General features: G+C 37.1%; 4 protein-coding genes across 7 annotated transcripts; 2 read left to right on the top strand and 2 right to left on the bottom strand.

Moving 5' to 3' along the window:
* Positions 1 to 1,368: 1,368 nt before the first annotated feature.
* On the top strand, positions 1,369 to 8,900 carry LOC18101451 (phosphate transporter PHO1 homolog 10). 2 transcript variants are annotated; one of them, XR_002983220.2, is made up of 15 exons: positions 1,369 to 1,831; positions 2,087 to 2,698; positions 3,012 to 3,092; positions 3,180 to 3,528; positions 3,623 to 3,671; positions 3,907 to 3,978; positions 4,258 to 4,387; positions 4,549 to 4,669; positions 4,767 to 5,025; positions 5,210 to 5,314; positions 5,405 to 5,449; positions 5,543 to 5,692; positions 6,595 to 6,873; positions 6,960 to 7,096; positions 7,654 to 8,900. XR_002983220.2 is itself a non-coding variant. In XM_024606573.2 (13 exons), exons 2-13 carry the CDS (start codon positions 2,131 to 2,133, stop codon positions 6,928 to 6,930), a joined length of 2,265 nt encoding a protein of 754 aa, XP_024462341.2. In that variant the 5' UTR covers positions 1,369 to 1,831; positions 2,087 to 2,130; the 3' UTR covers positions 6,931 to 6,990. The 2 variants fall into 2 exon arrangements, 1 of the variants encoding a protein (XP_024462341.2); XM_024606573.2 differs by lacking the exon at positions 7,654 to 8,900 and having other exon boundaries at positions 6,595 to 6,990.
* On the bottom strand, positions 8,472 to 12,656 carry LOC7460709 (phosphate transporter PHO1 homolog 3). Of its 3 annotated transcripts, none has more exons than XM_052454837.1 (13): positions 11,834 to 12,656; positions 11,307 to 11,707; positions 11,126 to 11,197; positions 10,860 to 10,989; positions 10,608 to 10,728; positions 10,237 to 10,495; positions 10,027 to 10,131; positions 9,894 to 9,938; positions 9,660 to 9,809; positions 9,238 to 9,516; positions 8,985 to 9,121; positions 8,837 to 8,898; positions 8,472 to 8,785 (listed from the first exon to the last, which is right to left on the bottom strand). In XM_052454837.1, the coding sequence occupies exons 1-13, from the start codon at positions 12,420 to 12,422 to the stop codon at positions 8,748 to 8,750; spliced, it is 2,388 nt and encodes a 795-aa protein (XP_052310797.1). In that variant the 5' UTR covers positions 12,423 to 12,656; the 3' UTR covers positions 8,472 to 8,747. The 3 variants fall into 3 exon arrangements, with proteins under 3 accessions (XP_052310797.1, XP_052310796.1, XP_002312260.1); XM_052454836.1 differs by having other exon boundaries at positions 8,472 to 8,734; positions 8,786 to 8,898; XM_002312224.3 differs by having other exon boundaries at positions 8,472 to 8,898.
* Positions 12,657 to 15,244: 2,588 nt separating this feature from the next.
* On the top strand, positions 15,245 to 19,163 carry LOC7498187 (fructose-bisphosphate aldolase-lysine N-methyltransferase, chloroplastic). The gene is made up of 6 exons (XM_024607473.2): positions 15,245 to 15,754; positions 15,870 to 15,898; positions 16,291 to 16,502; positions 17,078 to 17,200; positions 17,582 to 17,986; positions 18,595 to 19,163. The coding sequence occupies exons 1-6, from the start codon at positions 15,288 to 15,290 to the stop codon at positions 18,805 to 18,807; spliced, it is 1,449 nt and encodes a 482-aa protein (XP_024463241.2). The 5' UTR covers positions 15,245 to 15,287; the 3' UTR covers positions 18,808 to 19,163.
* A 104-nt stretch (positions 19,164 to 19,267) lies between these two features.
* On the bottom strand, positions 19,268 to 24,329 carry LOC7460710 (rhamnogalacturonan I rhamnosyltransferase 1). Its single transcript, XM_024607472.2, has 8 exons — positions 23,642 to 24,329; positions 22,606 to 22,673; positions 22,444 to 22,532; positions 22,199 to 22,361; positions 21,010 to 21,299; positions 20,473 to 20,677; positions 19,923 to 20,080; positions 19,268 to 19,814 (listed from the first exon to the last, which is right to left on the bottom strand). Exons 1-8 carry the CDS (start codon positions 23,874 to 23,876, stop codon positions 19,541 to 19,543), a joined length of 1,482 nt encoding a protein of 493 aa, XP_024463240.2. The 5' UTR covers positions 23,877 to 24,329; the 3' UTR covers positions 19,268 to 19,540.
* Positions 24,330 to 27,889: the final 3,560 nt, after the last annotated feature.

Raw genomic sequence — 27,889 nt, forward strand, 5'->3', positions numbered from 1 at the left:
AAAAAATAGTATTATTTGTGCTATAAATATTATTATTCTATTTATAATTAATACTATGAATACTAAAAATATTATAACTTGTGGTATGAATATTAGAATTTTTATTATAAGTAATAATATTATAATAACAATGAGAAGCGGAAACCTGGTGTTTGGGTTGCCCTTGCACCATGTGGCGTAAGGGCTACCCTAGCCACTCAGGCTTTAGTCATGACCCAAATGGGTTTGGGTGTGGGCCCTTCCTTATCCACAACCCAAATGGGTTGGGTTTGGGTCGAAGTGTGGACCAAATAGGGTAGGGGGTTGGGTCCATGTTCGGACCTAAGGAGTCTAGGTCCTTCCCAGTTCAGACCCCAAAGGGGTTGGGGTGGGGTCGAAGTGCGGACCCAAGGGGGTTGGGGGCTGGGTCCATGTCCGGACCCAAGAGCGTTTGGGTGTGGGTTCTTTGCTGTCATGAGCCAAGACGGTAGGGGGATGGGTCCGTGGCCGGACCTAATAGGGTTGAGGTTTAGGCCTTTCATGGCCAGGCCCGGGAGTGTTTGTTTTGGGTTTGAGGTTTGCGTCCGGATCCAAGATAGTTGGGTTTCGACGCCTCACCCAACATAAGGGGGTCTTGCCAGCAGACCCCGCTAGCTTGGTTGGGCAGCCAGCTCGCGGGTATGGCCTCGACGCCAGGGCATGACAACCCAATCACCAAGTGTCCGCAACCTGGGGCGTAACCCCTCCCCCTACAGCTTTGAAACTTTCGTGGCTAGGAATGGACTGCCCTTGGGCCAAGTGTCTGTGCTTGGGGCTGCAACACACAATGCCCCCACAAATTGTGCAATCCATAATGTAATGAGTCTTGGTGAACAATACCCCTTTTTAGCACTATTACAATCCATAATACAATGAGTATTGATGAACATTGATTTTCCCACATGTTTTAGCTTTATGTATGTATAATAATAATAGCACAAACAAGCACATAAAAGGTAAAAATCAAGCCAAAAAATTAAAAATATATCGATAACAGGTAGCACATAGTAGAAATGTGGAGGATTGACCTAGCACACATTAAAATATATATAGTAGCAATTTAAATATTATAAACTTCAAGGCTACTAAAAACTTATATGGTCATTAATTTTAATACTTCTAAAGATTAATTGAGTTAAGCTTAAGTTTTTCTTAACCTTCACAGTTAAAAATTAATTTTATATATACACGCACACACAGAGCAATTCAAGGGAGATATAATCCTGTACACACCATACAACACATGCAAGGCAGCTGCTGCATCTAAGAAGATTGACTGGAGTTATCCCAATCTCTGACATGTATTTCTCCTCAAAGCGAGACGGTCGAAAAAAGCGGTCTCAGTTCTATAAAATGCTCCCGACTGCAGCACCGTTCTCCCTCTTAAGAGACGTTTCACATTCTAAGCGAGCCGCGAAATACACGTGTCAAGCCACTAGCGGAAATCATACTGCACCGAAATAATATAATAATATACTATGGGGTTCTGTTCCATGTGTATGCTTCATACATTCTCCGCTTTGGTTTTAGCCAATCATGTGAGGTCGCGTCCACTGTATTTCAAAATCACGGGTCTGATCGCTTGAAACAAGACGAGTGCATTGGTATTTGGAGCATCGGATTTTTTTTAGCATAACTAACTTGAGTGTAACAGAGGGCAGCTTTTATAGGGCACCTATAAGATGGCACCTCTGCATGAAGAGAGAGATCGAGATAGAGATGTACACACTTAAGAAATCTTCAATGGCAGTGTTGATGCTGAGTCTGGATAATTCCATCCGGCTTCATTCTTGTTTCATCAAAAGATAGAAAGGTAATTATCAACTAATAGTATTCAATCTCTCTCTCTCTCTCTGCTGTTTTTTTTTTCAGAAACTATTTTGGCTAGCTAGCTTATCATGATTGTTTCTTGAAGTAATCAACGAATGTGTTTCAATTGTTGTCGAATCAGTTTGTAATTCTTCACTAATTTATGTTTAGCCAATCTAAAGCTAAGAGATAAATCCAGAGAGTTTCTTCTTCTTCTTCTTCTTCTTCCTAAATCTGTTTTGCTGAATTTCGAATACAGATAATTAAGAAAGTGAAGGTGAATTTGGAAGAGATCAGCGAAAGATGAAGTTCGGAAAGCATTTCAAGCAACAAAAGGTGCCAGAATGGACTGGTGCTTATATGGATTATAATGGTCTTAAAAGAATATTGGGAGAGATCTTGCAGTACAAGCAAAGCAGGCAGCCCTCGACACCTTTGAGAGCAGCAATGCAGCACAAATTAACTTCGCATAGACACTTCAGTGGACTAAACCCGCAATCTACCAATCTCTCCAGTAAAGGCGATATTGAGGACCAAGTTATAGATGTTAACGCGTCGCCTGAAGAGGGTTCTAGAAAGTTATATTATAAGACTGAGTTCCTGAGGGAGTCTGAAGAAGGAGGCGAAATAGAGGCGAAGTTCTTTAAGAAACTTGATGAAGAACTCAACAACGTTAACACATTTTACAAGGATAAGTCCGAGGAGATGAAGCATGAAGCATTTTTGCTGAATAAGCAAATGGATGCCTTGATTGCCTTGCGGATCAAGGTGGATAACCCTCATTTTGACGGCTCTGATGCGAGGAAAAGTGATACAACTGGTGTCGCTACCACAAACCCCTTGAAGAGTCCAAGCAGAGATACAACTTCAGGTATGAGAGCATACACAGTGGTAGTTGAGTTTCAAAGAAGCCTTTGAAAGATCAGAAAAACAAACCAGAATTATTTTAGTTGTTTTAAGTTGGTTAAAGAGCAGAATTTGGGAAGTAGCTAATAACTGAAGGATTTTTCGTAGCCTGAGTTTAAAATCTTGACTGAGTTTATCGATGGACCAAGATATTGTGATCTTGGATTTGAAATTATATCTAAGTTATCTATATGACTCAAATCATTATGACACTTGCAAATTCAAATATAATTCTAATAAGGTATGTAGTTCAGTATTATGTGCAATATTATTTGCAGGAGTGGAGGATATGAATGTTGAACACGGAGTTGAGATTAGTAACGATTTTCAGCTGGAGAAATCCTCTTATGAACAGAGTGGTGATGCATCTCTGATCCTGTGATCACAGTTACAATAACTTCCTACCCTTGAGAAGTTTAGATTTCTAATTTTGTGCCAATATGCAGGAAGGGAGCATATGGAATTGACCAGTGAACTGGATAGAAGAACTGATTGTAACCAAGAAGAGTCTACTCGTGGTCCAGAAGTAATTGAAGTGCAAGCCAGAGATCATGGTAATGCTCACCAAGAGAAGGACAACCTCACTGACTACAACGAAGATCCTTTGAAAATCCTTGAGCGCGTGAAGATTAACAACACTTTTAAATCTCCACTAGCAACCATAAAAGGTGTCTTTAAGGACTCAAAAGAAGAAGAGCTGAGCTTCAAGAAAGAGGAACTGAAGAAAGTTGAAGAGCGACTGAGAGTTGCACTAATCGAATTCTACCAGAAACTTCTTCTTCTAAAGCACTACAGGTGGAAGTTTTTCAATGATTTGCACAAATTCTACTCTTGAATGATGTTTTTGTACTTATTGTGTGTTTATTTGTTTTGCAAATGGTCGAACCAGTTATATGAACCTTGCAGCATTTTCAAAGATCATGAAGAAGTATGAAAAGGTCAAGAATTTTACCTAAAAGGATTTAATCTTCTCTTACATTTCCACATTTCCAAGTACTTATCAACCTACATTGACCACAGGTCAAGAGGAAGAATTTCGTTCTGCATTTTTCTTTTTCTTTGTTCTATTTAAGGGGATTGGAAGGCGGGAGGCGGGAAAACATATTCTCAGCAGTTTTAAACTATATTCTTGCTTAAATTCCTTTGCTTAATGATTTATTCGCAATAGTTCAGATCTCATCAAGGAGAGCTTCTAGATCATACATGAAAACATTGGACAACTCCTGCCTCGGCAACTCTGATGAGGTACGTTGTTTCATCCATCTTCCAGTTGTAAGATCACAGAAGTTGGACATATTGTATTTAGGATACTTGTTTTCATTTTACACATTGACAATGAACAAAATATTTCCCCTGCACTTGAGCTACATTTCAATTAAATCAGTGTTCTCCCAGTTCAAATTCTGAATTTAGTAAAGTCTCTCTCTATAAGAACATCTTTTCTTCTCCAACAATCTGGAAAATTTGATAGGGGAGGGGGGGGGGGGGGACTGCAAACTAGTTGATGATCTTGAGTTATTATAGGTGAATGGTCTCCTTGAAAGGTTGGAGGCTACCTTCATCAAGCATTTTGCAAACTCAAATCGGAGGGAAGGTATGGACTCTTTGCGGCCAAAAGCAAAAAGGGAAAAGCACAGTGTAACATTCTTTTCAGGCAAGTAAACAGTAGTAACTGAAAGATGTCACATCATACCTATGTACCAAGATGACATTGAGTTTGTAATGGATTTGCAAGGTCGGGGTGACATCTTGGACTAGGTGTCATGGTTCTGTGGCCTGCACTGATTTATTCAGATTTCTTGCTGTTATTTTCAGGATTCTTTTCTGGTTGCTCAATTGCACTTCTGATTGCTGTTGTTTTGAGAATACAAGCTCGAAAGCTTATGGATAAGGCTGAAGGTGCCTCATACATGGTCAACATTTTCCCACTTTACAGGCAAGTGACAGCCATAAACCTCCATGAAGATTTACATTTTTAACCGATCAGATGAAAATTTTCAAGAAATATTTAGCCAGGCTATGTTTTTATGCAGCTTATTTGCTTTTATAGTCCTGCATATACTCATTTATTCGGCAAACATATACTTCTGGAGGCAGTATCGGGTTAATTACCCATTTATATTTGGTTTCAAGCAAGGAACTGAGCTGGGACATCGAGACGTTTTCCTTTTGGGCACTGGTCTTGCAGTACTTGCACTATCCAGCTTCCTGGCAAATTTACACTTGGATTTGGGTTCTAAAGCTTCAAATTACAAAACAATCACCGAACTCGTTCCTTTGGGCTTAGTCACCGTAAGATTCTACTAGAAGCTACAGCTTCTTTTATTAAAATGTTCTACACGAGATGTAGCGGACAAGCTACTGCTCCTTGGAAATTACTTGATATTTTGCATTACACTATGGTTTCATTGTAAACGGGATAATAGTTTGAAGACTTAAAGTTTGTATAACTCCATACACGTATTTCTGTATATAGGTTGTTCTTGCCATCATCTTCTGCCCTTTCAACATCATATATCGTTCAAGTCGTTTCTTCTTTGTTCAGTGTTTGTTCCGCTGTATTTGTGCGCCGCTTTACAAGGTAAACAAAGTTGAAAGGCTTTAAACATCAATAAATAGATGATATAACTAAGGTGAGATGGAAAAGTTTCTTGACAGAAAACGTTTGCAGGTTAGACTTGCAGATTTTTTCTTGGCAGACCACGTTACCAGCCAGGTTAATGTCTTACAGAAAAATTTCATGCAACGATGAGTAAACGTTACAAGTCTTACATATTGATGGTATGTTTTCCTCTGTTTGACCCCTCAGGTCCAAGCAATAAGAAGTATCGAGTTGTACATTTGCTATTATGGTTTAGGGGAATACTCCAGGAGGCAAAACAAATGTCATAGCCATGGTGCCTATAATGCTTTCTATTTTGTTGTTGCTGTAGTACCATTCTGGCTCCGCCTTCTGCAGGTAACGCTTCTTTTCTCTACTCGTTTCTCATGTCCAAACTTTGGCCGCATCCTGTGATATAATTTTCGATAGTATTAATGGTGATAAAGTATCAAATCAAACATTTGAGAAAAGTGTGCGTGGACCGATGAGTCTCTTGGAATACATTTGTTCTGGCATTAGTTTATTTGAGAGGATTATAAGAGTTCACTAAGTTAATAAAATGAGATTTTCACATTAAATATGTCAGTTTTGCAGCTGGGACAACTAGAAAAGACTCCTGATTACTATAAATTTAGCATTTCAATGATGTCTCAGCTGCAGCTTTGACCGGGAAAGGTCCTCATTTTTTCATAATCAAAGTGGGCCATTGAACAACAAATATTTTTCATTGTGTGATAGTTCACTCTTAAGAATTTCCATTCTAATAATTTTTGGAACTTGCCTGCTCAAGATAAAATTGTGCCATTGACTACTGTTCTGTTTCAGTTCCGTGTTTCGAATTCCCAACCAGTCACCTGGGCCAACTCTGAAAAGAAAACATGCTGTTCTGGAGTTGGTGGGATTGGTGAAACTAGAACATTACTAGCAATAAAGAACTGAGGGCTTTTACTTTTTAGTTGCAATTGCTAACCGTGATATCTTTGATTTAAACACCAGAGGTGCAGCAAATCCAATTAACCATTCACCTTGTGTTTGCATAATCACAGTGCAAACAAAAAGGACTATGAATACCCTCTGCCCATGCACCAATGCACAAAACGAGGACAAAGACCTTTCTATTGACTAAACTTCTTACTTCAATTCCATTTCAGTCCTTTATTAAAATTCAAAATGACAAGAAAAAACGTTTGAAGTAGCCTTCTTAAATGAATCACTAGCTATTAGAAAATATACTAACATATGATGCATATAATTTGTAGTGTCTCCGTCGATTGTGTGAAGAGAAAGATGCAGTGCACGGATATAATGGTTTGAAATACTTCTTGACGATTATTGCAGTTCTAATTAGAACCGCTTATGAACTAAAAAAGGGAAGGACATGGATGGTATTTGCATTGATCAGCTCAGCTGTTGCAGTAATTGTGAACACATACTGGGATATTGCAGTAGATTGGGGGCTTTTGAGAAGAAAATCAAAGAATGCTTTTTTGAGAGACAAACTTGTGATTTCACATAAAAGTGTCTACTTTGCAGCTATTGTAAGGTCAAGTACTAAAACATGTGGCATAATTTTGCAGTTTCTGACTTGCTGCTGATCCAATATGTTAATGAGGTTTCATCACAGATAATGAATGTAGTTCTGAGGCTTGCTTGGATGCAATTGGTCATAGAATTTAATTTGCAGAGTATTCACAAAATGGCCGCGTGAACTATAATTTCATGCCTAGAGATCATCCGCCGCGGTATTTGGAGCTTCTTCAGGTAACAGTCACTCTCTTTTTCTTTTCTTTTTTATTAACGAGGGTGTCCGGGCCAATTTGCGCGTACCTCGATTAATCTCATGGGCCCTGAAATTAACGATTATATAAACCTCTAGTGACCATTATATTAGCAACCACATGACTTGAACTTGAGACCATAAGGAAAGCAAACCTCTTGATCCCAAACTCTTACCACTCGGTCACCTACTAGATGGTTAGGTAATTGTCACTCTTGATATTATGATAGGCATTCGTGGAGTTCATGTATCATCTATTCACTAATCGATATGGCTCTGGATAAAAACTAATTTTAGTAGCCAACTCCATTTACTTAGGATCAAGAATTAAACTCTAAATCATTTGAGTTCTCCTGTGTTCCTCTAAACTGTCCCAACACCTGTCTGTCGCTAAAGCACTGTGGTAATGGAAGTTGCCTGTAGAATACAATGATACAAGTCTTGACACCTTAGCGGGCTAAAAAACTGTCTTAAGTGAAGTCTTCTCCAGTGATTTTTAATGTGTAATTCGTGTTTTGAGAAATGGGTCAAATTCCATCAGGTTGGAGAATGAGCACTTGAACAACGTTGGAAAGTATCGAGCATTCAAGTCAGTCCCTCTTCCTTTCACTTACTACGATACCGATGGTGACAAGGATGACTAAGCATCAAATACGACTTTATTCTGTTGATCAACAAGCATGACTGATCATGAAGATGAGCAATCATTGTATTCGACATTACTTCCATGAGGAAATGATATTGCTTTGAGGATGATGTGCACTGCCAACACCTTTTGATTTCCTTGATGGGGAATGGTGCCTTTTCTAAAATAAGCGGGATTAAGCTACCCTAACCACATATACTCGCGGCAATTTGAAGAAACAGTTCGCCTGAAAAGTGGTCAGGATGAAAAATTGTTTTTACAAATTGAAAAGCAGTAATTGAGTAGATTTATTAATTTGTTCTTTAAGGCTCCTCGAGGATATGAAAAGGCTTCAGAGTTCATCTTCTCTTGTGGTACACTTCAAAGAGCAAGATATGAAAAGGGTTCAAAGTTTATCAATGCCTTGAAGAATCATGACATGAGAATCTACTTCAACGAATCTCTGATTTGTTCTCTTGCTCGCAATGGATTATCTCTCGAGCACTGGCGAAGGCATTTTCAGATGTTTAGATTGATTAGGAGGGTATGCAAGGGAGATGTAAAAGAGAGGACACGAATTTGAAGATGAGTGAAAAGTTACCGTAGCTAGCTGAAGGTTCGTGGAAAGAAGAGCCTTCATGATTTGAATTTATCAGAGCTTCCGTTTGTGGAAAATCGACAAGTACCTTTGCATGCGACTTGCTAAATGTACTATCCGTACAGTTTCCGACGCGGAAAGAATTGGTCCACTTTTATATAAAATGGAAAAAATGTCATTTTGACAAACATGGATGGCATTGCTTTACAATCTTGGACTTTATTAAAAGTAAATCAAAGAATACGACCACACTTGCAGAAAGATAATCTACGCTCCAAACAGGTATCGAATCCAGACCTCTTTTTGTAACATTTTTTCAAGAAATGCAATCTAGATCCCTCTGCCACCGCTAGAGTTCTTTTCTTATTTTGCTTCATCTTGTTTTCTTCCTTGTCAAATGTTGCAGCGTGGTTCAGTCATCGCTGTCATCATCTTCTACGTAGTTGAAAGGTTGCAGCGTGGTTCAGTCATCGCTGTCATCATCTTCTACGTAGTTGAAAGGTAAAGGCACAGACTTAAACGCGCGATATTTTCCTACGTTGTTCAAATGTTCATTTTCCAACCTGACCGACAATTCAACCAAAAGATTTAGAGATTCTTGTTAATTACGGATCTTGAATTTTTCACATACACGTAAGATTTTTGTTACCTAAAGAAATTCCACATGCCGCGGCGAAAGATCTCAAGGCTGGCCACAAGGGCAATCGTGGTTTCTTTGTGCAAGGAAGTAATCCCGAAGTCCAATACTGTTTGCAGCCAAGCAAATCTCAGCAATACATTCAAGACCTGTAAATCAAGTGAAGGTTACTGTTAGGAGCGATTTAATTTTATGACAAGTTGATATTTATCAAATTTAGGTCTCTTTCTTTCCCTTTCTGCTCTTCTTTCCTTTAGCTACGTACCATGGCTCCAAAATACACAGATCTGTGAGGGACAAGGAGTTTGTCTCTCAGCCATCGATTCTTAGAATGACGCTGAAGTAGCCCCCAGTCAAAAACAAGATCCCAATACGTGCTAAATATTGTTGCAATGGCTGAGAAAATCCATGCTATTGCTCTCCAACTAACTCCTTTGTTAAGGCTGTAAGCTGTCCTCAAGCAAACAGCTACTATTGTCAAAAAATACTTCAATCCATTATATCCTTGCATTGGATCTTTCTCTTCAAATAGGCGTCGGAGGCACTGAAACAAGGAGGAAAACTTGTTGATACGTGATTTCTATTGGTGGTCGTTGCTCCCACGTTTCAATCAAAAGATTGTGTTTGAAAGTTTTAAAAAGCTAGGCATGTTAGACACACAGACAACCAGGCTAGCTGCTTGCAAACCTGAAGAAGGCGAGACCAGTACGGAATCACAGCAACAATGAATGAGAAAGTTTTGAAGACGGTGTTGCCTCTGCAAGTGTTCTGTCTGTGTTTATAGTCTCCCCAACCATAATAGCAAATGTAGAACTCCAGGCTTCTAAGAGATTGAACCTGCATCAATATAATGATGCTTTCTATTACTTCTGAAAAACAGGTTTTTGAACTACCGAAGTACAGCCTAGGCTGATAACTCACCTGGCTAGTTAGTTGGTCTGCCAAGAAGAAATCAGGGAGTGTTACCTGCAGAAGAAAATTTTTACAAGAAAATTAGTTCGAAAAATCCAGCTTCCATATCTACATTTTGTGATTGTCTGCCACCAATTTTCACCTTGTAGAGAGGAGCAGCAATACAGTGAAAGACACATGTGAGGAGGAAGAAGCGAGCTGAGCGATAAAACATGTTGAATGGCAAGAGCAATATGACGAGGAGGAACTGCAGGGAAAGCAAAATATCAGTTTAATCGCGAAAAATGGAAGGTGGAAGGGGAAAACGAGAGAGAATAAAGGGGAAAAAAACGAGTATTTGTAAGAATCTTACTATTAGCACATTCAGAGGGAGAAGTTCTGTGAACGCCCTGTAATCTTTCGTTTTAGGGTCCATCTCCATGTCAAGGTTTAAGAGCACACTGCATAGAGCTAGTACCGCAATTCCAAAACTGAAAAGAAGCACTTGTCTGTAGCCCAGTTCGGTTCCTTGTTTGAAACCAAAAATGAAGGAGTAATTCACTCGGTAGCGCCTCCAAAAGTATATATTAGCAGCATACATGAGCAGGTGTAGAACAATCAATCCAAACAAACTGCAAGCATAGGTTGTCAAACGAAATTTTGGGATAAGGTTGTTCAGGTTGAACTGAGTGATAGAAGTAGAAAGCAATTGTAGACGCTATGCTGAAAGAAAAATAGTGTTACCTGTAAAGAGGAAACATTGTTTCCATGTATAAGATTCTTCCTGTCTCATTCATGATTTTGCGGACATGCACGATTAAAACAAGGGCTATCAGCAGAGCGATTGTGCAGCCAGAAAAGAAACCTGAAAATTTTCTCAGAGTTATCAACTAGTTAATAACAACCCTGAAAAGATCTAGAATCTAAAGAAGACAGCTTTTTTACACTAAATTGCGTGAAATCATGTTGTAAACCAAATCCTAATTAGTATCTTACCCATATAAAATGTTGTTCTATGTCTCTCTTTTTTTGCTTTTGGTCTTAAAACGCGCATGCCTTTGCTGCGATTTGAGTTTGAGAAATGCTTAATGAATGTTGCCTCAACCCTTTCCATAAGCTTGGTAACCTGTGATGGAATGTATATTGCAAGTTAAATAAGGCATTGATCAACAGAATGAATCCTCGATAAGCAAATGTACTTGGATTAAAAGCATATATATTGAATGTATCCTTCAACATTATGAAACGGAACCTAAGCTCACCTCATCAGAGCTTCCAAAGTAGGAGCTATCCACCATTTTCATGTAATATTTAGTTGCATTTCTTGTGGTAATCTGCCAGAATTATGCAAAGCGAATAGGGGAAAAAATTCAAACTCTCCTGTGGATTAAAATATAAGTTATGGGAGACAAAATCTGGATTCTCGAGGGATGATTTATATACCTTATCGTACTTCTTCATAATTTTTGAAAATGCCAACGTATTCAAGAAGTTGTAGCTCTTAAGAAGGCGAAGCTTGTGGTAAAATTCAACAAAAGCACCCTTCAGTTGTTCTTCGACTTTCCTAAGATTTTCCCTTGTGAATCTCAGTTCGGTTTGTTGGGGAACTTTAAGGAAGTTTTTTATGGTAGAGCGAGGTGTCGCCAGTGTGTTGTTAATCTTCACGTTGTTTAGGATCTCCAGTGGAGCTGGCCTAAAGGTTCTGATCATGTTCTTTGGCTTCTGTACTTCCTTCTGGCCAGTGTTATCGCTTTCCTTCTCTACTTTATCATGGTTTGATTCATTTGATCGCTCGTGCATGCTTTGCCCTTCATCAATCACATCCATTACCTGTAGACCTCTTCCTGCACATTAAGCGGAAGGATTTTCAAATAAATTAGCAAATTTAAGAAAGATTATTGAAATTCAAAAAAAAAAATGCTTTTGAAGGCTCACTGGTAATAGATGTAGTCACAATTAGGGGAACTTACTGCTTGATCTAGCTCCAGATGGAGTGGAAGCTGCCAATGCAGCAGTAGAAGCTGCAACATCTGAAGCAAGGCGAGTCATATCTGCAGTTCTATCAGACCACCCAGTGGGATTCTCCACTTTTATCCTGAAAGCAATCAAAGCATCCATTTGCTTATTCAACATTGCAGCCTCTTTCAATACCTCTTCCACTTTAGACCTGTAAAACTTGTCCACTTTATTGAACTCGTCATCAAGCCTCCTGAAAAACAAAAGCTCATATTCTCCTCCTTCGACAGTAGGCATAAGAAATGAAGTCTGGTAGATTTGAGATCCATCGAGGTTCACAGAATTCACCAAAATAGGTTGTTTTTCAATATCAGGAGAAGAAGGGCTCTTAGAGGTGTAGTCACTAGTCCTTTGTGTCAGGCCACTGAAAGCTCTATATAGTGAGAGCTTTCTTTTTAGGCCTACTGGATTGGCTGCGGGTGGCCTGGTTCTTAGCTGGAAACTCTGTACCTCTTTCAAAAGGGTCTTGAGAAAATCATAGTCCATGTATGCTTCTTGCCATTCAGGCACCATTTGGACGCGGAACTCTTTCCCAAACTTCATCTTTCAGGTTTTGTATGTATGGTACGTAGCAGCAGCAACAGTTTATATGAGACGGTGCTTGATTAGTAGTAGCTGGTAATTAATATTGCTGCTTGATCTTGCGAGAGTAGCTATGAGGTGGTACCTAGCCAACCGTTTGTAATAAGAATCTATATTATGGATGTTTGAAGGGATGCTGTTGATTAGATCAAGCAACTAGAAAATGACATTGAAAGCAGCTTTGATGGGTGGGAGGTTTCATCAGATGTATATATATAACTCCTTAGAGGTATCTAGCATCAGGTAATCCTGTAATTAGTTGTTGAATTTTCTCCTTTCCTTGTCAACAGCAACTTTCAAACGAAAGAAAAAGTAAGGGGTGGGTGGTGGGCTCCATGTACGGAAACACTTTCCCCCCTGAGACAGAAATAGGCCAGTCGTGTATTCTTTTTGCTAAAATATTATATGTTTCAACGCCCATGCGTGGCGTTCTATTAAATTATCATCCTTCGCAATCTCTGCTTGTATTAAAATTTAGAGTGATTAAAATTTAGAGTGACACCGAGGCTTCTAGCAAGCGGCAGAGGCAAGGTTTCTTGCTCTGTTATTTGGGTTTGAACTTTAGCATATATGTTTGTTATTTTTATAGTGTTTTATTTATTTATTGGACTTGCAGGATGTTCAATAAATCTAAAAATTAATTGTGGTATGCGTAAACTGACCCGAACATCTCGGATTAAAAAATAATAATAATAATAATTTAGATTGGCTGGTTTCTTTATGGTTCAAAACAGAACTTTAGTTGACACTTTTTGACGTGGAAGCAGTCACATCGACTAGCAGTTTCCTTCTCTCCTGTGCATAAAAACTTTGTCTCGTAGGTAAAAGTTGTATAACAACAGGGAGAACGTGCAAAAAAGATGTTTTCGCGCTTCAATGTGCAAGGATTTGTAAACGTTGAGGTGCTGGCGAGAGAGGAAGGGTTGGTACCGTAAATTTAATATTGCCTTTGAATGGACTTGTATGGACAAAAGGCTAAGTAGCAACCCCTTCCCTTGAAGACTGTGCTTCCCTTCCCTGCTCCTTTTCCAGTCAAGTATGGCTGTGCCTCCGGATAGCAGGGTGGGGTGTCAGTAATTGTCTTGTCTCTTCTTCTCTCTCTCTTTTTTCTTTTTAGAAAAGAATAAAATTGTCAAGCGGATCCTTATATCAGTACGCATGCTGCAATATGGATGGAATAAATAAAGGGAACCCCAAGATCCTACAGATCTTCCATCTACCCTCTTAAGAACATACATTGAACATAAAATGGAGCCTCTCTCTCTCTCTCTCTCTAGTCGGCTGATACAGGCCCGGAGGCCGTTTGTTTTCGGCTTCTCAGCCCACTTATTGTGATTTGTGACGATGTGATGGGTAATTTCCTACTTTTCTTTTAGATAGACAGGCACACGTTTTCAAGGTTTTCGGGAATAACGTTTTGGAGTATAGTATCTTGTTTTCTAAATTGAATTTTATCAATTTCTATTTGTACCGCACTCGCAATCAATCAAAGTGTTGTTTTTTTTTCTTTAGTTTTATTTCTTAAAACTACTAACCATTCAAAAAGAAGAACAAAGAAAATTCCCACCTCTAAATTTGTTCTTCTAAATTAAAAAAAAAAAAGAGAAATCTGCAAAACAACCAAACTTGTAAGAAATTTACTTATCCCTAAGCTTTATTTTATTTTATTTTAAAGATCTTTTAAAACCCATACAAAAATCCCTGATTTTTCTAATACCTGCCAATCTACCTTGCAATTATTACATCCTAGTAGTATGGTTGCCCGGCCGCCTGGCACTGAGAATTTGTAAACCTAATTACAAATATTTTATTTTATTTTATTTTTCTCTAATCTAGGAAACGGAGTCGGAGACTTCAAATTTCTTTCAGAAAAACTCGTCCAAGAAAAAAAAATCAGCATAAAATAAAATCAATTAATAAAAAACGTATACTTACAAAAAAGGCATGCAATAATCAAATCAATCAACTTATTAAGGTATAGTTTTTTTTTTCTTGGCTTGCTATGCCATCCATTATTTAAGGTGTTCATGATACGGAATACCGTCCCATAAATTATTCTAATATTTGTTCAATTTCTTCATCTTGTTTTCATTTCTTGGGTGCAGGGAACTTGTCTTTTTCGTCTTTTCTTTTCTTTATAGGTATGCAAATTTCGAGAGGTTACCTTAGAATAGTAATTATTTTTTTATTAAAATATGTTGAATGAAAAAGAAAAAAAAAACATGTTGGAATATAAAATAAATCAAAAGGAAAAAATCAAGGAAAATCGTCTTCACAGTCATATGCATGTATGAACTTGTTGTCCATTATTAGACAACAAATGACTCTAAATTGCTTGTGTTGTGTGCATGCACAGCATTGATCCCGGCACCAATGACAACACCAGCCCCTGCATGCAAAGCAAGTGGACATAAAGCACGTGCAAAGTGTCCTTCCAGATAAAATTTGGCACGTGTCCAATAGCCTTGCTGTTCACGAAGCAACTTTACTTTGATGTATTGGGTAATTACGTATATGCCCCTTATGTTCCTTATCAAACCCTATACTTTATCAGATAAAACATATGGTATAAGAAGGATTAAAATATATACTGAAGTGTAATTTCAGTAATATTAGTTTACCAAAGAAAGAAAACGACATGTGCTCCGGTGACTAATAAACGACATCTCATTTCTTAAGCAATTGATACGTCTCCCAGGCAGTTAAACGACACACCGTTTCAAACCCTCGACTATGATCAACCACTAGCTATAAAAAGCCCCAACAGAACGATCTCGCTTTTTTCTCGTTATCCCATTAACTGAAGGAGTACTCTCGACTGTCCTAATGGCCACACACTTCACTCTCTCACTCTCTCCTTCAAAACCCTTCAAAAACTCCACTTTCTTCACCAAGAACCCATCTCTTCATTTCAAGAAACCACTCTCTGTAACCTCTTTTCAGTCACCACCGGCAGCAGCTGCTGCAGCGGCAGTGCAAACATTCTGGCAGTGGCTGAGTGATCAAGATGTGGTGTCAGCCAAGACTCCTGCAAGGCCTGGTTTGGTGCCTCAAGGCCTGGGGCTGGTAGCACAGAGAGATATTTCAAGAAATGAAGTTGTTTTGGAGATACCAAAGAAGCTGTGGATAAACCCGGATGTAGTAGCTGCTTCTGAGATAGGGAATGTGTGCGGTGGAGTGAAGCCTTGGGTATCCGTGGCTCTTTTCTTGATAAGAGAGAAGTTAAAGGAGGATTCGACTTGGAGGCCATATTTGGATGTCCTTCCCGAAAGTACTAATTCCACTATATTTTGGTGGGTTGGGTTTGGCTTTCATTGTTTCGGAGTTTTCTTATTGAACTAACTAAATGGTTTTTTGAATTGAGATTTTGGGGTTGATAAAATGTGGCTTTAATGGATTCCAGTGCAGGTCAGAAGAGGAGCTTGCTGAACTTCAAGGTTAGTGTGGTCTTTACGTTAGTTTATAATCGTATATTGTCTTAACTACTGTCGAATTAGTGCTATATTAGTCTTTAGAGCTTGCTAATTATAGTTTGGGAATAAAAAATGAGACTATTTTTTATAGTTTGGGAATAAAAAATGATAAGAGTTGTTTGTTCCATATCAAGAACTCGGAATTTAGAACGCTTGATATGTATTGTAAATTCAACTGTTTAGTTCCGTGTAAAATTAGATGAAATTCGAGGTACAATCAACACTCCTATCTGGCATTTTGTTATGCTATGCATAGATACTCTTATGATTTTTCTAATGCTAGATTTGTCATTTTTTATTCGCTGTTGTTTTGTCTTCGTCACCAATCGTTGTGATTTTCTTGATTTCAAGTACAGGAACCCAGCTATTGAGCACAACATTGGGTGTGAAAAGCTATCTGCGGCGTGAATTTCTGAAAGTAGAAGAAGAAATCCTTGTCCCTCATAAGCAGCTCTTTCCCTCCCCTGTAACGTTGGATGACTTCTCTTGGGCATTTGGGATTCTCAGATCAAGGTCTTTTTCACGTCTTCGTGGTCAAAACCTTGTTTTGATCCCCCTGGCAGACTTGGTAAGCTCTTTCTTCTTTTTCTTCGAGTCAGTTTTCAGTAGCTTGTTAAAGCGTACAATGTACATAATACTTGTGGTGTACTAGTTGCTGGTTTTGCTTGAAATAACGAAGAGATCTTCTGGAAATGGCCTCGATTTTTTATCAGTGCCTGTATTTTACTAGAAAAGACCTCGGTTAGGTTGGAGCCTGTTTTATACTTCAGCAAATAGAAACTTAACCTTTTCACTGAGCAATTCAGAATGTGTGATTTAGCCATGCAGTTAGTTTACTTCACGGAATCTTACTTGCACACAGCATTCTGATTTAAGCTCAGCATAACTAAGCAATGTTGATACACGAATCCCAATCATCACAGGGAAATAGTGAAGAAAATATACAGCTCAGAAGTTTGCAGCTCTTGTTGCCCTAAAAAGTTTTCGAGAATGTTAAAGCCTCAACCTTCTATACAGAGGCTTTATTCACCAATAAAAAGAAAAAAGAAAAAGCAAATCCAATTTCAACATGTCCTGGCTAATTTATTATGATTTCCCTCCTCCTTAAAGTGTAATTTTCTGCATACCTGGCTCTTGGATCAGGTCAACCACAGCCCAGACATTACCATAGAAGATGGTGTTTATGAGATTAAAGGAGCAGGTCTTTTCTCCAGAGATCTCATATTTTCTTTGCGGTCCCCCATTTCACTCAAGGCCGGTGAGCAGGTGAAGTACTCCAACAAATACTTCTACTGAAGCTTTAAAAAGTGTGTTTTAGAAAGGTTTTAGAGACATCGATCACTTTGCGTGTATCCTTAGCTTGCAATGAATCTGAATGTGTATTTTCGATGACATCCTTGCAAAACTTTAAAGCATTTATCTATATCTACATCTATGTGGGAAGGGGGTTAAACAGAATTGGAGGGTTTTAAAACAGTGGAAATAATTAAAAATGCATGAGGAATTAGCTGAAGGAGTCTCCACATAAACACCAGGAACCCACAACTCCTCGAGAGTTTAGTAGAAAAAAGACCTAATCGTATCATTGATTTGTGATCCTGTCAATATTGTTATCGATTATGACTAAGTTGGAGGGATGTTCTGCAGGTACTTATCCAATATAATTTAAACTTGAGCAATGCTGAGTTGGCTGTGGACTATGGATTCATAGAAGCAAAGTCAGACCGCAATATGTATACCTTGACACTTCAGATATCTGAGTCAGACCCATTTTTCGGTGACAAGCTGGATATTGCCGAGACAAATGGTCTGGGTGAGATAGCAGATTTTGACATTGTTCTAGGCAATCCTCTTCCACCAACATTGCTTCCATATCTGAGGCTGGTAGCACTTGGGGGTACCGATTCTTTCCTCTTGGAATCTATTTTCAGAAACACTATATGGGGCCATCTCGAATTGCCAGTAAGCCGTGCCAATGAGGAGCTCATATGCAGAGTGGTCAGAGATGCTTGCAAATCTGCTCTTTCTGGATATCATACCACCATTGAAGAGGTGATTTTTCATCCAAGCAGATAAGATATTTGTTATTATGTGGTCCATGTTATGTGCTTGGCTTCAATATAGGAAGCAGTGTTTTGTATATCTTACATGAACATTTAACAAGGTCACCAAGTTAAGCTTGAATAAATCATTATACAAATATCTGCATAACTATAGGCAACAGAGCTTGTGATGGCTCACAACACAAGTTTGCTGACACCTGTTTATGTTTATTTCAACATGCTTCCTATGAGAGAATCTTTTTGAGATTCTATCATAGTATCCTTAAGTAGTAATGCAACTGAGCATTATGGAACAACTTAAGCTATACTCATATATTTTTTTCCTTGGTTACAAGTTATGTTCATCTTTGAGACGATGCTTCTAGGATTTTGAGCTCAAATAAAGCTAGTCTAATGCACAATTTGATCAAGAAAGAATTAGTTTAAGTTCCTTTTTCAGATGATTCAGAGCAATCTACTTCTCTTGGCACACAGGGCCTTTCCTTTTCCCCTGTTCCATTGCAGTTATACTTTCCAAATTCTAAAATAGATAGCTTCTTCTGATGTTTAATTAATAGCGAAAAATGTGAAGTAAATAAATACAAGTGTGAAATGCAGGATGAGAAGCTAAAAGGAGAAGAACTCAACCCAAGGCTTGAGATTGCAGTTGGAATAAGAGCAGGGGAAAAGAAGGTGCTGCAGCAAATTGAGGAGATTTTCAAGCAGAGACAATCAGAATTAGATGAGTTGGAATATTACCAGGAGAGGAGGCTCAAGGATCTTGGTCTAGTTGGGGAGCAAGGTGAAATCATATTTTGGGAGTCCAAGTAGAAAACGGCATCATATGTCAAGAAATTGAGGCCATTACTTTCTGGACGCCCTTCATGAAGTTCTCAAGAAAGAACATCCTTGGTAGTCGGCACGCACATTAGTTGTATTCATATCCAAGTAATGCACTCAGATAGTTTCTGCTGCCCTAAATTCTCTTGCTGTATGTATTATTCCAGTCGGCACACCCTGTATGTTTTTAGAAACAGTTGATATAACAAGAGTTCAAGGAAACGGAAAGGCGTTTCTGTATATTTGTATGCCAGGTAGGTTCTGAAATTTGCACGCAAAGTTGAGGTCGGCGTTTCTGTATATTTCACTTTGCATTAGGCAAGAAAAGGATCCGTTTCTTTCATTTACACTACTCTTGCTTCACCGTTTTCCTGGGCCTATCCTGAAAATTGTTTCTGTAAGTTCACAGACATTGTTCTGAAGCATTGCATCAGAGAAATGGCTACAGGTGTAACTTTTAACTGTGGGATTATATGACATTCCTGAACAAACTTTTTAGCAGGAGAAGAAATGAATAAATATATCAACAGAAAAAATTGAAGAGCGTAGCCTTTGATAGCCTAAATGGGCACTCAAAGGATTCTGGTCTGTCGTTCCTTACAAATCTCTAGGGTGTGTATACGTTGGTCAATTAGGGATTGATGGAAGTCACACGGCATGTGCACCACACTGCTTATGAAAAATTAAGTAGAACACCATCTCGGTGTGCTTGGATTTGTTGCAATCACGGAACTGAACTTGAATTACCAGGTCCTAATAAATCATCACAGCTTGTTCCCTCACAAAGGCACTCTTGAGGGTTTGCGTAAAAATAATCTTCCTCTTTTGGTTTATCTGCAATAACCCTACGTCGAGTTGGCTTTCCCATCCTCTTCTCATGTGCTGATCGAACAGCAAATACAAACTCATTCCATGTAAGTGTCCCAATCTGATGCAAATCCATTAACTCCACAAGTCTTTTTCGGTCTAGCAGGACAGTCTTCTTAAACCCAAGATACCTGCACAAAAAACTAATCAGGAACTCTCCAAGATGCTTCAAATGATGACTTTTTTCCATGGTAAATTGATATAAGATAAACACTGCATGAGAGAAACGGTGTTTGTACCTGCGGTGACCTTCCACAACTTTTGCCATGTTTCCGTCATAGGTGGGGATGAAAGTGTCACTGGCTATTGAGACCATGAAATCGAGTGCAGCCATTTGTGATGAATGGTTCTGGAATTGCTGCAGCTCCCCTGAATCTAATAGCATTTCCTTTCTCACCTGAAATAACCTTTGGCATTGAGATCAAGAAGAAACATGCAAACATGCACTGAAAATGATAACTAACTAGTTTCAATAATATGGAATTAGTTATTGTGGACATGCATATTCCAAAGTCAGCTTAAACCATTTGATAGGGCCCTAAAAGAGGTCCTCTCTTGTTCATCGCTCTAATAAAAATCCAAAAGACCCAACTGCTCTGCTACTTTAGATTCAAACCCATCAGTTTGCATGCTGGGCCCATTGGCAAATGGACCACAAGCAACAATCAATGAGATGGGATTCAACATGTACTGACCAATATTCTTTGAGACATTTCCGATTGTTGCAAAGCATTAGCCAGACCTGCTAGTGTTTGAATAACACAACAGAGAGAATGGTTAATAACTCACAGTCCTTGGATAAGCAGCTCTTAGCACCGCAAGTCTCCGCTCACTGCCATATATCTCACCAGCTGCAATATATATCTGTGTGTCCTTGTCAAAACCCAGTGCTTGCAAAATCAACGCTGTCTCCTCAGGAGTCAATGGGCACAAACCTTGTGATCTCCTCTCTTCAGAAACTATCTCTTTCTCTCTCCACCAAGGGTATGCATACCTAAACGGAATATGAAAATGCAATAAAAAAATTTATTATACATCTCTACAAAAGAGATGAAAATAATGGATTGCCTCAAAGTTGGCATCCTTTCTTACTGTGATTATAAAATAGTTATTTTGTCAAATATTTAGCAATGACTACAATTTACTGATTCTCTTTCTCAACTTATGTATCTACTAGCAGCTACTGAATGAGGGCAGACCTCAAGCAGAATAAGAATGATGAAAATTGAAGACCGTTAGTTTATTTTAGAACAAGACTTTTAGTTGGATCATTAACTATATACCGAAAATGAAAAAAAGAAATGGCAATTTTCAAATACAACAAACCTTAACTGCTTGAGCTCCTCGGCTTCTTCCTTGGTACAGCCATGGGTACAACCTGAGAAAGCCAACATGTCCATCTCATATCTCATATGCAAAGCCACAAAAGGCCCCCTTTCGTGTAGAACACGAACCAATTTGTACCCCAAAGATTCAATCTCTGGAGTGAATTTCAGTGCCTGAAAAGTAACACGGCACCTGACTTTCTGAAGATCAATTGAAACCCCGTTGTTTGCCAAACGTGCATCTGTTTTATTGAAGTGCAACACCTTTTGTTTACTGAAAAGTGGCAAGATCTGCATTACCAGTTCAAAGTCATTAAACAAGAAGTATTACTAAGAGAAAGTAGAAACAGCATCATAACTCATACATTCAGCTAAAGGCTAATTAATCTTACTATCCCGTAGCTTAAAAGTACTTTGAAAGCCTTGAATCTCAAGATAAATAAATGAAACAATACTTTTAAAAGTTTATATATCAGAACCAAATCCCTAATCCATTATTACACAAGAGTTTCAGCGGTGGCATTGTTGTGCCTATTATTCTTCAGTACAAGAATCAACCGAGGCTTCTAATTACCATATTCAGTCTACTCAAATGTCTTCATTTTGTTCTTTCACCCTCTGCAATTGATTTTCTAAGAGCTCATTTACCCAGTTGGTTTGATTAATAATTCCATACCATCTGCTGTAACTTTACAAGCATATAACACACACAAAAAAAATTACAATATGAAGATGGCCGTTTCAATTCATCATCCACTTATACAACATAATTCAGGACATGCAAATCCTGTATCTGGGGAATCTCTGTATGCAACTGGGAGATGAGGAGATGATCTCCGGCAAACTATAGTCTTTAACTAATTGTGAACTCCTCAGAAAGTTACTAAGTTGCATAAAGTTGATCTTCATGACAGTTCTAGCAAATCCCCAAAAGATCATACCAAAACTTGGGAGAGAATCAGAACATTCATTCTAAAGATTTGACCCTTACATAGAATCAACTTTAAGTGATGCTCTCTCAGGTCAACTGCTGATCTGACTAGCCAAATTGGAGCTAAATTTCAATATCTAACGACCCAGCTTTAAGATAAAGAGCTTGCATGATTATCTACTAATTTTTAAACAACTGCTAAATAATGCCTGATATAAACATATTTTCCACTAATAGAAGCTAGTAAAAATATTTAAACCTGTTGCAGGTAGTATTCTTCGCTGGACCAGCTAACCGGGGGCATCTCAAATACTTTGTATCCATATTTACTACTAAATCTCTTTGGAAGCCTTCTGACAATTCGAATTTCATCTCTTAGTGACTCAATGAAATGTTTCACATCAAATATGTCCTCAAAAGTACTGCAGAAAGAATCTGTGTAGTTAATATTAAATAACTGTGAAAGAAGAAAATATCAAAGCATGCCAATAACAGAAAAAATACCTATTGTCAGCCCAGAAAGATGTTTTATCAAGTTCTGGAACAACCAAAGTGAGATTCAAAAGCCTGGCGACAGCCACCATGTCACAGATCTGAAATTCCATACTAGCCAGGTTAGTGACCTGAAGAACAATTACGGCAAGTAGTAAAAGAAGAAGTACAAACCGCGGATCGCATTTGATTCAAGCCACCATTGCAGGACACTTTAAGATAACCATTGCTTGTATAGTTTCCTGCAAAAAGTTGCAGCTCTTAAGGTCTTATTTACAGAGATAGACAGAAAGACCCTAATGGCGTCCATAAAAGAAGACTTGGACTTTTGAGAGATTCTATATGTTAAAGCTTTAACTGCACATGAAAAATGTCCCACCACAATTTAAAACAGAACTTTTTTAGTATTTTTCCAGAAATGTTTTTCTTCAAAAAGAAATCATCATAGCAAATGCAGATGCATGTAAAACTCAAACAGAAGGTGTTTGAGATGTATATGATGAACCACCAACTCAAGAACTTTGATTCAGAAGCTAGAATCAGTCACAGGAGAAAGCTAAGAGTTATGAAAGGACTGCCAAGATGTAACTTCTGGATGAAACCACTCACGAGAGCTCCCAGAGAAGCAAGAATCGTGACTCAACCATTAGCACTTGAACTTTAGAAAAAAAATTCAAGACAGGTTGAGGACCAAAAAAGAAACTTTTATTGATTAACAATTCCAAAACTCTTACATCATCGACATAACTTAAGATTATGTGTACCACCATAAACCAGCAATCCACACGTAGAATGAATGCTACAGGGATTGGGATTAATTCAAAATATAACCAAACTAGATGTTTTAAAAATCCATACTTTAACCTTTCAGACAACAGAAATCAACCTCCAAACCCCACGAAAATGCAGTGTTTTTTTTCCCTTTTTACTGAATAATTGACTTGGCTAACTAAAAGAATCAGCAACTTAGCCAAAACCAAATTGAAGATAAACAAATCACCAAACCTTACAACTTGTAATATATACACTAGTCCCACTCTTAGTAATCTCAACTGTCCTCGTCTTCTTATAAACCAAGATCACAAATTGCCATGTCCCGATAAGAATTCAGAATTCCAACGTTCCATTTTTTGTTCAATAATTTAAATATTAAAAATAAATCCCTACAAAAATAAAGACAAAAAAATAATAATTTTCTTTTCAGACTTACTAAGGGGAAGGAGGGGAAGAGGAGGATGTTTAACGGAGGGGGCGATGATATTGATAAAACTGGAGTGCCATAACTCTCCAACCGTAAGAAGCTGAACCAAACAGGTCCATAAAAGAATACTGGAACAAACCCTGATAAACCAAACTTGTAATCGCTTAGTTCTAGCAATGACTGGAGCCACCGGCGCTGCTATTTTCTCGCTCCTTACTCCACTCTCAGATCTAACAACCTCCATTTCTCTCTTGCTCTCCTCATCGCCGCCTCTTCATTTACAATAAAACAACAACACTAAGATTTTAATTGGATTTTCAGATCAACAAAAAAGGATCCACATTGTTATTTAATCCAGACGAAAATAAGGGATAGGACGATCACGAGTTGATTAAATCTTTGAACAAGGGGGGGGGGGGGGGGGGGGGGATAGTGTTAAGAGAAGGAAAGCACGAGGAAAAATGTACTCATAAGGAGCGGACCAATTAAAATTACTTGTATCTCAAAAACCAAACTCGAAAAGAGTTTTTTTTTTCCCCGGGAAAGGAATTGACTGAATATATAAAGAAACTTTCTTGCCAGAGAATTTGGAATGTGATCAAGTTCTTAGAAGATATGCAAGTTCGAGAAATCCGACGGCTATAGATTAAGTAATTTTTTTTTTTCTCGAATAATGACTGAAAATACAGGGATTATTAGATAATTTTGTGTTAACCAGTTAAAACTCTCTCAATCTGTTTCTGGATATTCGTACGAGTCTTTTAGCCACACCGTGCTAATTGGCTGGCTGTTTTGCTTTCGCGGTGCTAGTTGAGTAAAAGATTAGAGCAGAAAAAGTATTTAAATAGATTTTTAGATAATAATAATAAGATTTGTTATTGAGAAGGGTGTTTATATGTTATATTTAATAATTTGAGTGCAGTTGATGGTATCAAGGATTGAAGATAAGGAAAGTATCGACAGTGACAAAGTATTTCTCTAGGGGCAGTTTATTTCCTTGTTTGAAACCGTGTTTTTAGAGTATATTAAATATAAAAAATATTAAATTGATTTTTGAGTGTTTTATTAATATTAAAATTTTTAAAAATTTAATTTTTTTAATCTATCTTAAAGAGAAAAAAAACTTTTAAAAAATACTCCACAACAGAACATCAAACACGCTATTGTTTGGTAAGCTTTTGTGGTTGTGATTTAAAAAAAATTATTTTATAAAAAGTACTTTTAGTTGAGGTTAGTTTGATATTTATATATATTTGGTTAAAACTACAGTTGAAATTGAGGTTGAACAAAAAGTAGTTTAATGTGTTTGGTTAAAATAATACTTTTTAAATTGAGGTTATAAAATAATTAAAAAAGATATATATTAATATTGATGGTTTTTAATTTAAATATTGTAAATTTAACTACTGGTATTATATCATGAAATAAATAATACTTATATAAAATATTTTTTATTGTTCCATTAAACTATCTACAATTCCATCACGTATCAAATCCATTCTATAAGGACTACAGTTTCCTTGGTTTCTTAAATGCGCAACAACATCAGGTAAAATATCATCAGGAACAAAATTGGGATTGCGATCAAATTCTGCAAATGTTACGTCATCAAGCGATCTCCTTCTAATTTTTCAAATAAAACACAATTAAAAATAAAAATAAAAATTGAATTTTTTTTAACTGGGTCAGACCCGGTTCAATGCATTTAGCTTTGGACCAGTCCAACCGGAACAGTGGTGAGTGAAACTCTCCACTGTCTGCAGGATGCGGGGAAGCAGCTCTCAGCTGCTTCCCGCAAACCTGCGGTTCAAACCCATTTTATATGGGTCCCACACCAACAGTAAAGTATGTTTTAGCATTACCAAACATGTTAAAATGTACGATTTGCTTTAAAAGTAAAAGCTACCGCGTAAACAAACGGACACATATATTTGACAATGCAGCAAAATATTGTTAGCCTAAATTTTTAAAAAAAAAAAATTATTTAAAATTATTTTTACTTTAGTATTTTTAAATTGTTTTAATATATTAATATAAAAAATTCAAAAATATATTTCAAAACAAATAAAAATATATATATCAAAACACAATCTCTACCATTAAGACTAAAAAACTCATCAACGATGTTGCGACTTGCGAGGCACCTGAAAGCTTTTTTTTGTTTTTTTTTTAAATCGTGATCTCGTACTTAACATGAAATTAAGCAATTTGTGGACAACATGAAAGGTTTGATGGTAACGTGTACTGTGAAAAATATTAACGGTCAACTTGTTTTTACCCTTTACTTATTATCCCGTTTTTTACTTTAATTATCATCCCATACCACACTGCATCTCTGGTCTCGATTGTGATAAATCAAACGGTCTTTGATGAGAATCGATTTTCGGAATCGGAAGCGCGACACAAATAACTGGAGAGAAAGGAAAAGGAAAAGGAAAAGAAATAAATGAAAAGCCAGAGAAAAAAAAAGAGTTTGAAGATTAAAGAAAGATTAGAGCCCGTTTGGCTACGAGGTAGAGGTTGTGTTTTTTTAAAAATGCACTTAGCAAATGTCTGGTTAAGAAAAAAAACTGTTTGCTGTGCATGGGTCCCTCAATTTATTGCGTACGAGACGCAGGGAAATGAAAAGCAGTAAATTGCTGCTTTCTGCACGGCCAAACTGAGGCTACTGTTCACTAAACAATTTTTTTTTTTAAACAGTGGAGGCATGCTCCACTGTTCGCTGAATAGGTTTGTTTTTTTTTTTAAATCAGTGTAGTTAATTGATTTCACTCGCACTGTTCACGTGAACGTGAACAACAATTTTTTTTTTGTTTTTTTTTAAATTAGTTTAAGGTGAATTAAATTTACTCGCACTGTAATCTTAATTTTATTCTAGATAATATTTTATCTAATTTTGTAGTTCTTGTCAGATGAATTTTGTACGTAATGGAATTGTAGATAGTTTTTTGTTAAAGTAATTTTTTTAAGTGTGATTTATTTCATAATGTAATACCAATAGTTAAATCCATAAAATTTAAATTAAAAACCATTAATATTAATATATATTTTTTAAAATTATTTTATAACCTCAATTTCAAAAGCATTCTTAACCAAACACATTAAAACTACTTTTTCTTCAACCTCAATTTCAACCACAGTTTTAACCAAACACCTATTTTTTCAAATCAACCTCAACTAAAAGTACTTTTTATAAAACAACTTTTTTCAAACCACAACCACAACAGCTACCGCAATACCAAACACACTCCAATTCTACATTGTGTGTCATACAATAAAACTAAAATAAAACGTAGCATATGCATACACTCATTTTTTTTTTACGTAGGTGTCCGGGCCAGCTTGCGCGCACCTCGACTAATCTCATGGACCCTGAAATTAACGACCATGTAAGCCTCCGGTGGCTATCATATTAGTAACCACATGTCTCGAACCTGAGACCACATGGGGAACAAACCCCTTAGTCTCAGGCTCTTACCACTGGGGCACTTACTAAATGGTTCACTCACATTTTTTATTCACCCTGTTGCTCGTTACATTGTAAGAAATCTTTCTTCTTATTATTTTGTTTTTGTAGTTTTTAACATTTATAATTTAATTATGAAAATTTATTTTTTTTGACATGTCAATCTTAAAGTTAAAAGCTGAGAAATGTTTGAGGTATTTGGGAGTGTTGCAGCGATTGTTTTTCACTCAAAAATATATTAAAATAAAAATTTTTATTTTTAAAAAATTATTTTTGACATCAGCACATTAAAATGATATGAAAACACCAAAATATATTAATTTAAAGCAAAAAAAACACACTTTTAAAATACAAAAATAAATAAAACCTCAAAAATAACAGAGAGAAGAAAGAGCTTTCAGCATACCATATTTTAATAAGAAAAAATCATTTTTGTTGAGTGATGAGTGAAATACCTTAATGGTAGTTTTTAATACTCGACATTTTGAGAGAGAAAGAAGCTTTATTTCTTTGGGTTTTTTTTCAATGTTTTTAGTTTTTTTTTTAATATAGAATGTTTTTCCATTCATTACACTCATTGCCTATATTATCATTATTATATCTTAATTTTATAGTAAAATGATACAAATATCTTTGGAAACAATAAGATTAAACCTGACATCAATGAGTATTTTTGTGTTTTTCAGTGGTTTTTGGGCTATTACTTTTGAAGCCGAGGGATACTTTGATATTTGTATAAATACAAAAAAAAAATATACAATGAAACTATAAAAATACCCTTAAAATCAAAA

This window comes from Populus trichocarpa, chromosome 8 (assembly GCF_000002775.5).
Source record: "Populus trichocarpa isolate Nisqually-1 chromosome 8, P.trichocarpa_v4.1, whole genome shotgun sequence".
Taxonomy (NCBI): domain Eukaryota; kingdom Viridiplantae; phylum Streptophyta; class Magnoliopsida; order Malpighiales; family Salicaceae; genus Populus; species Populus trichocarpa.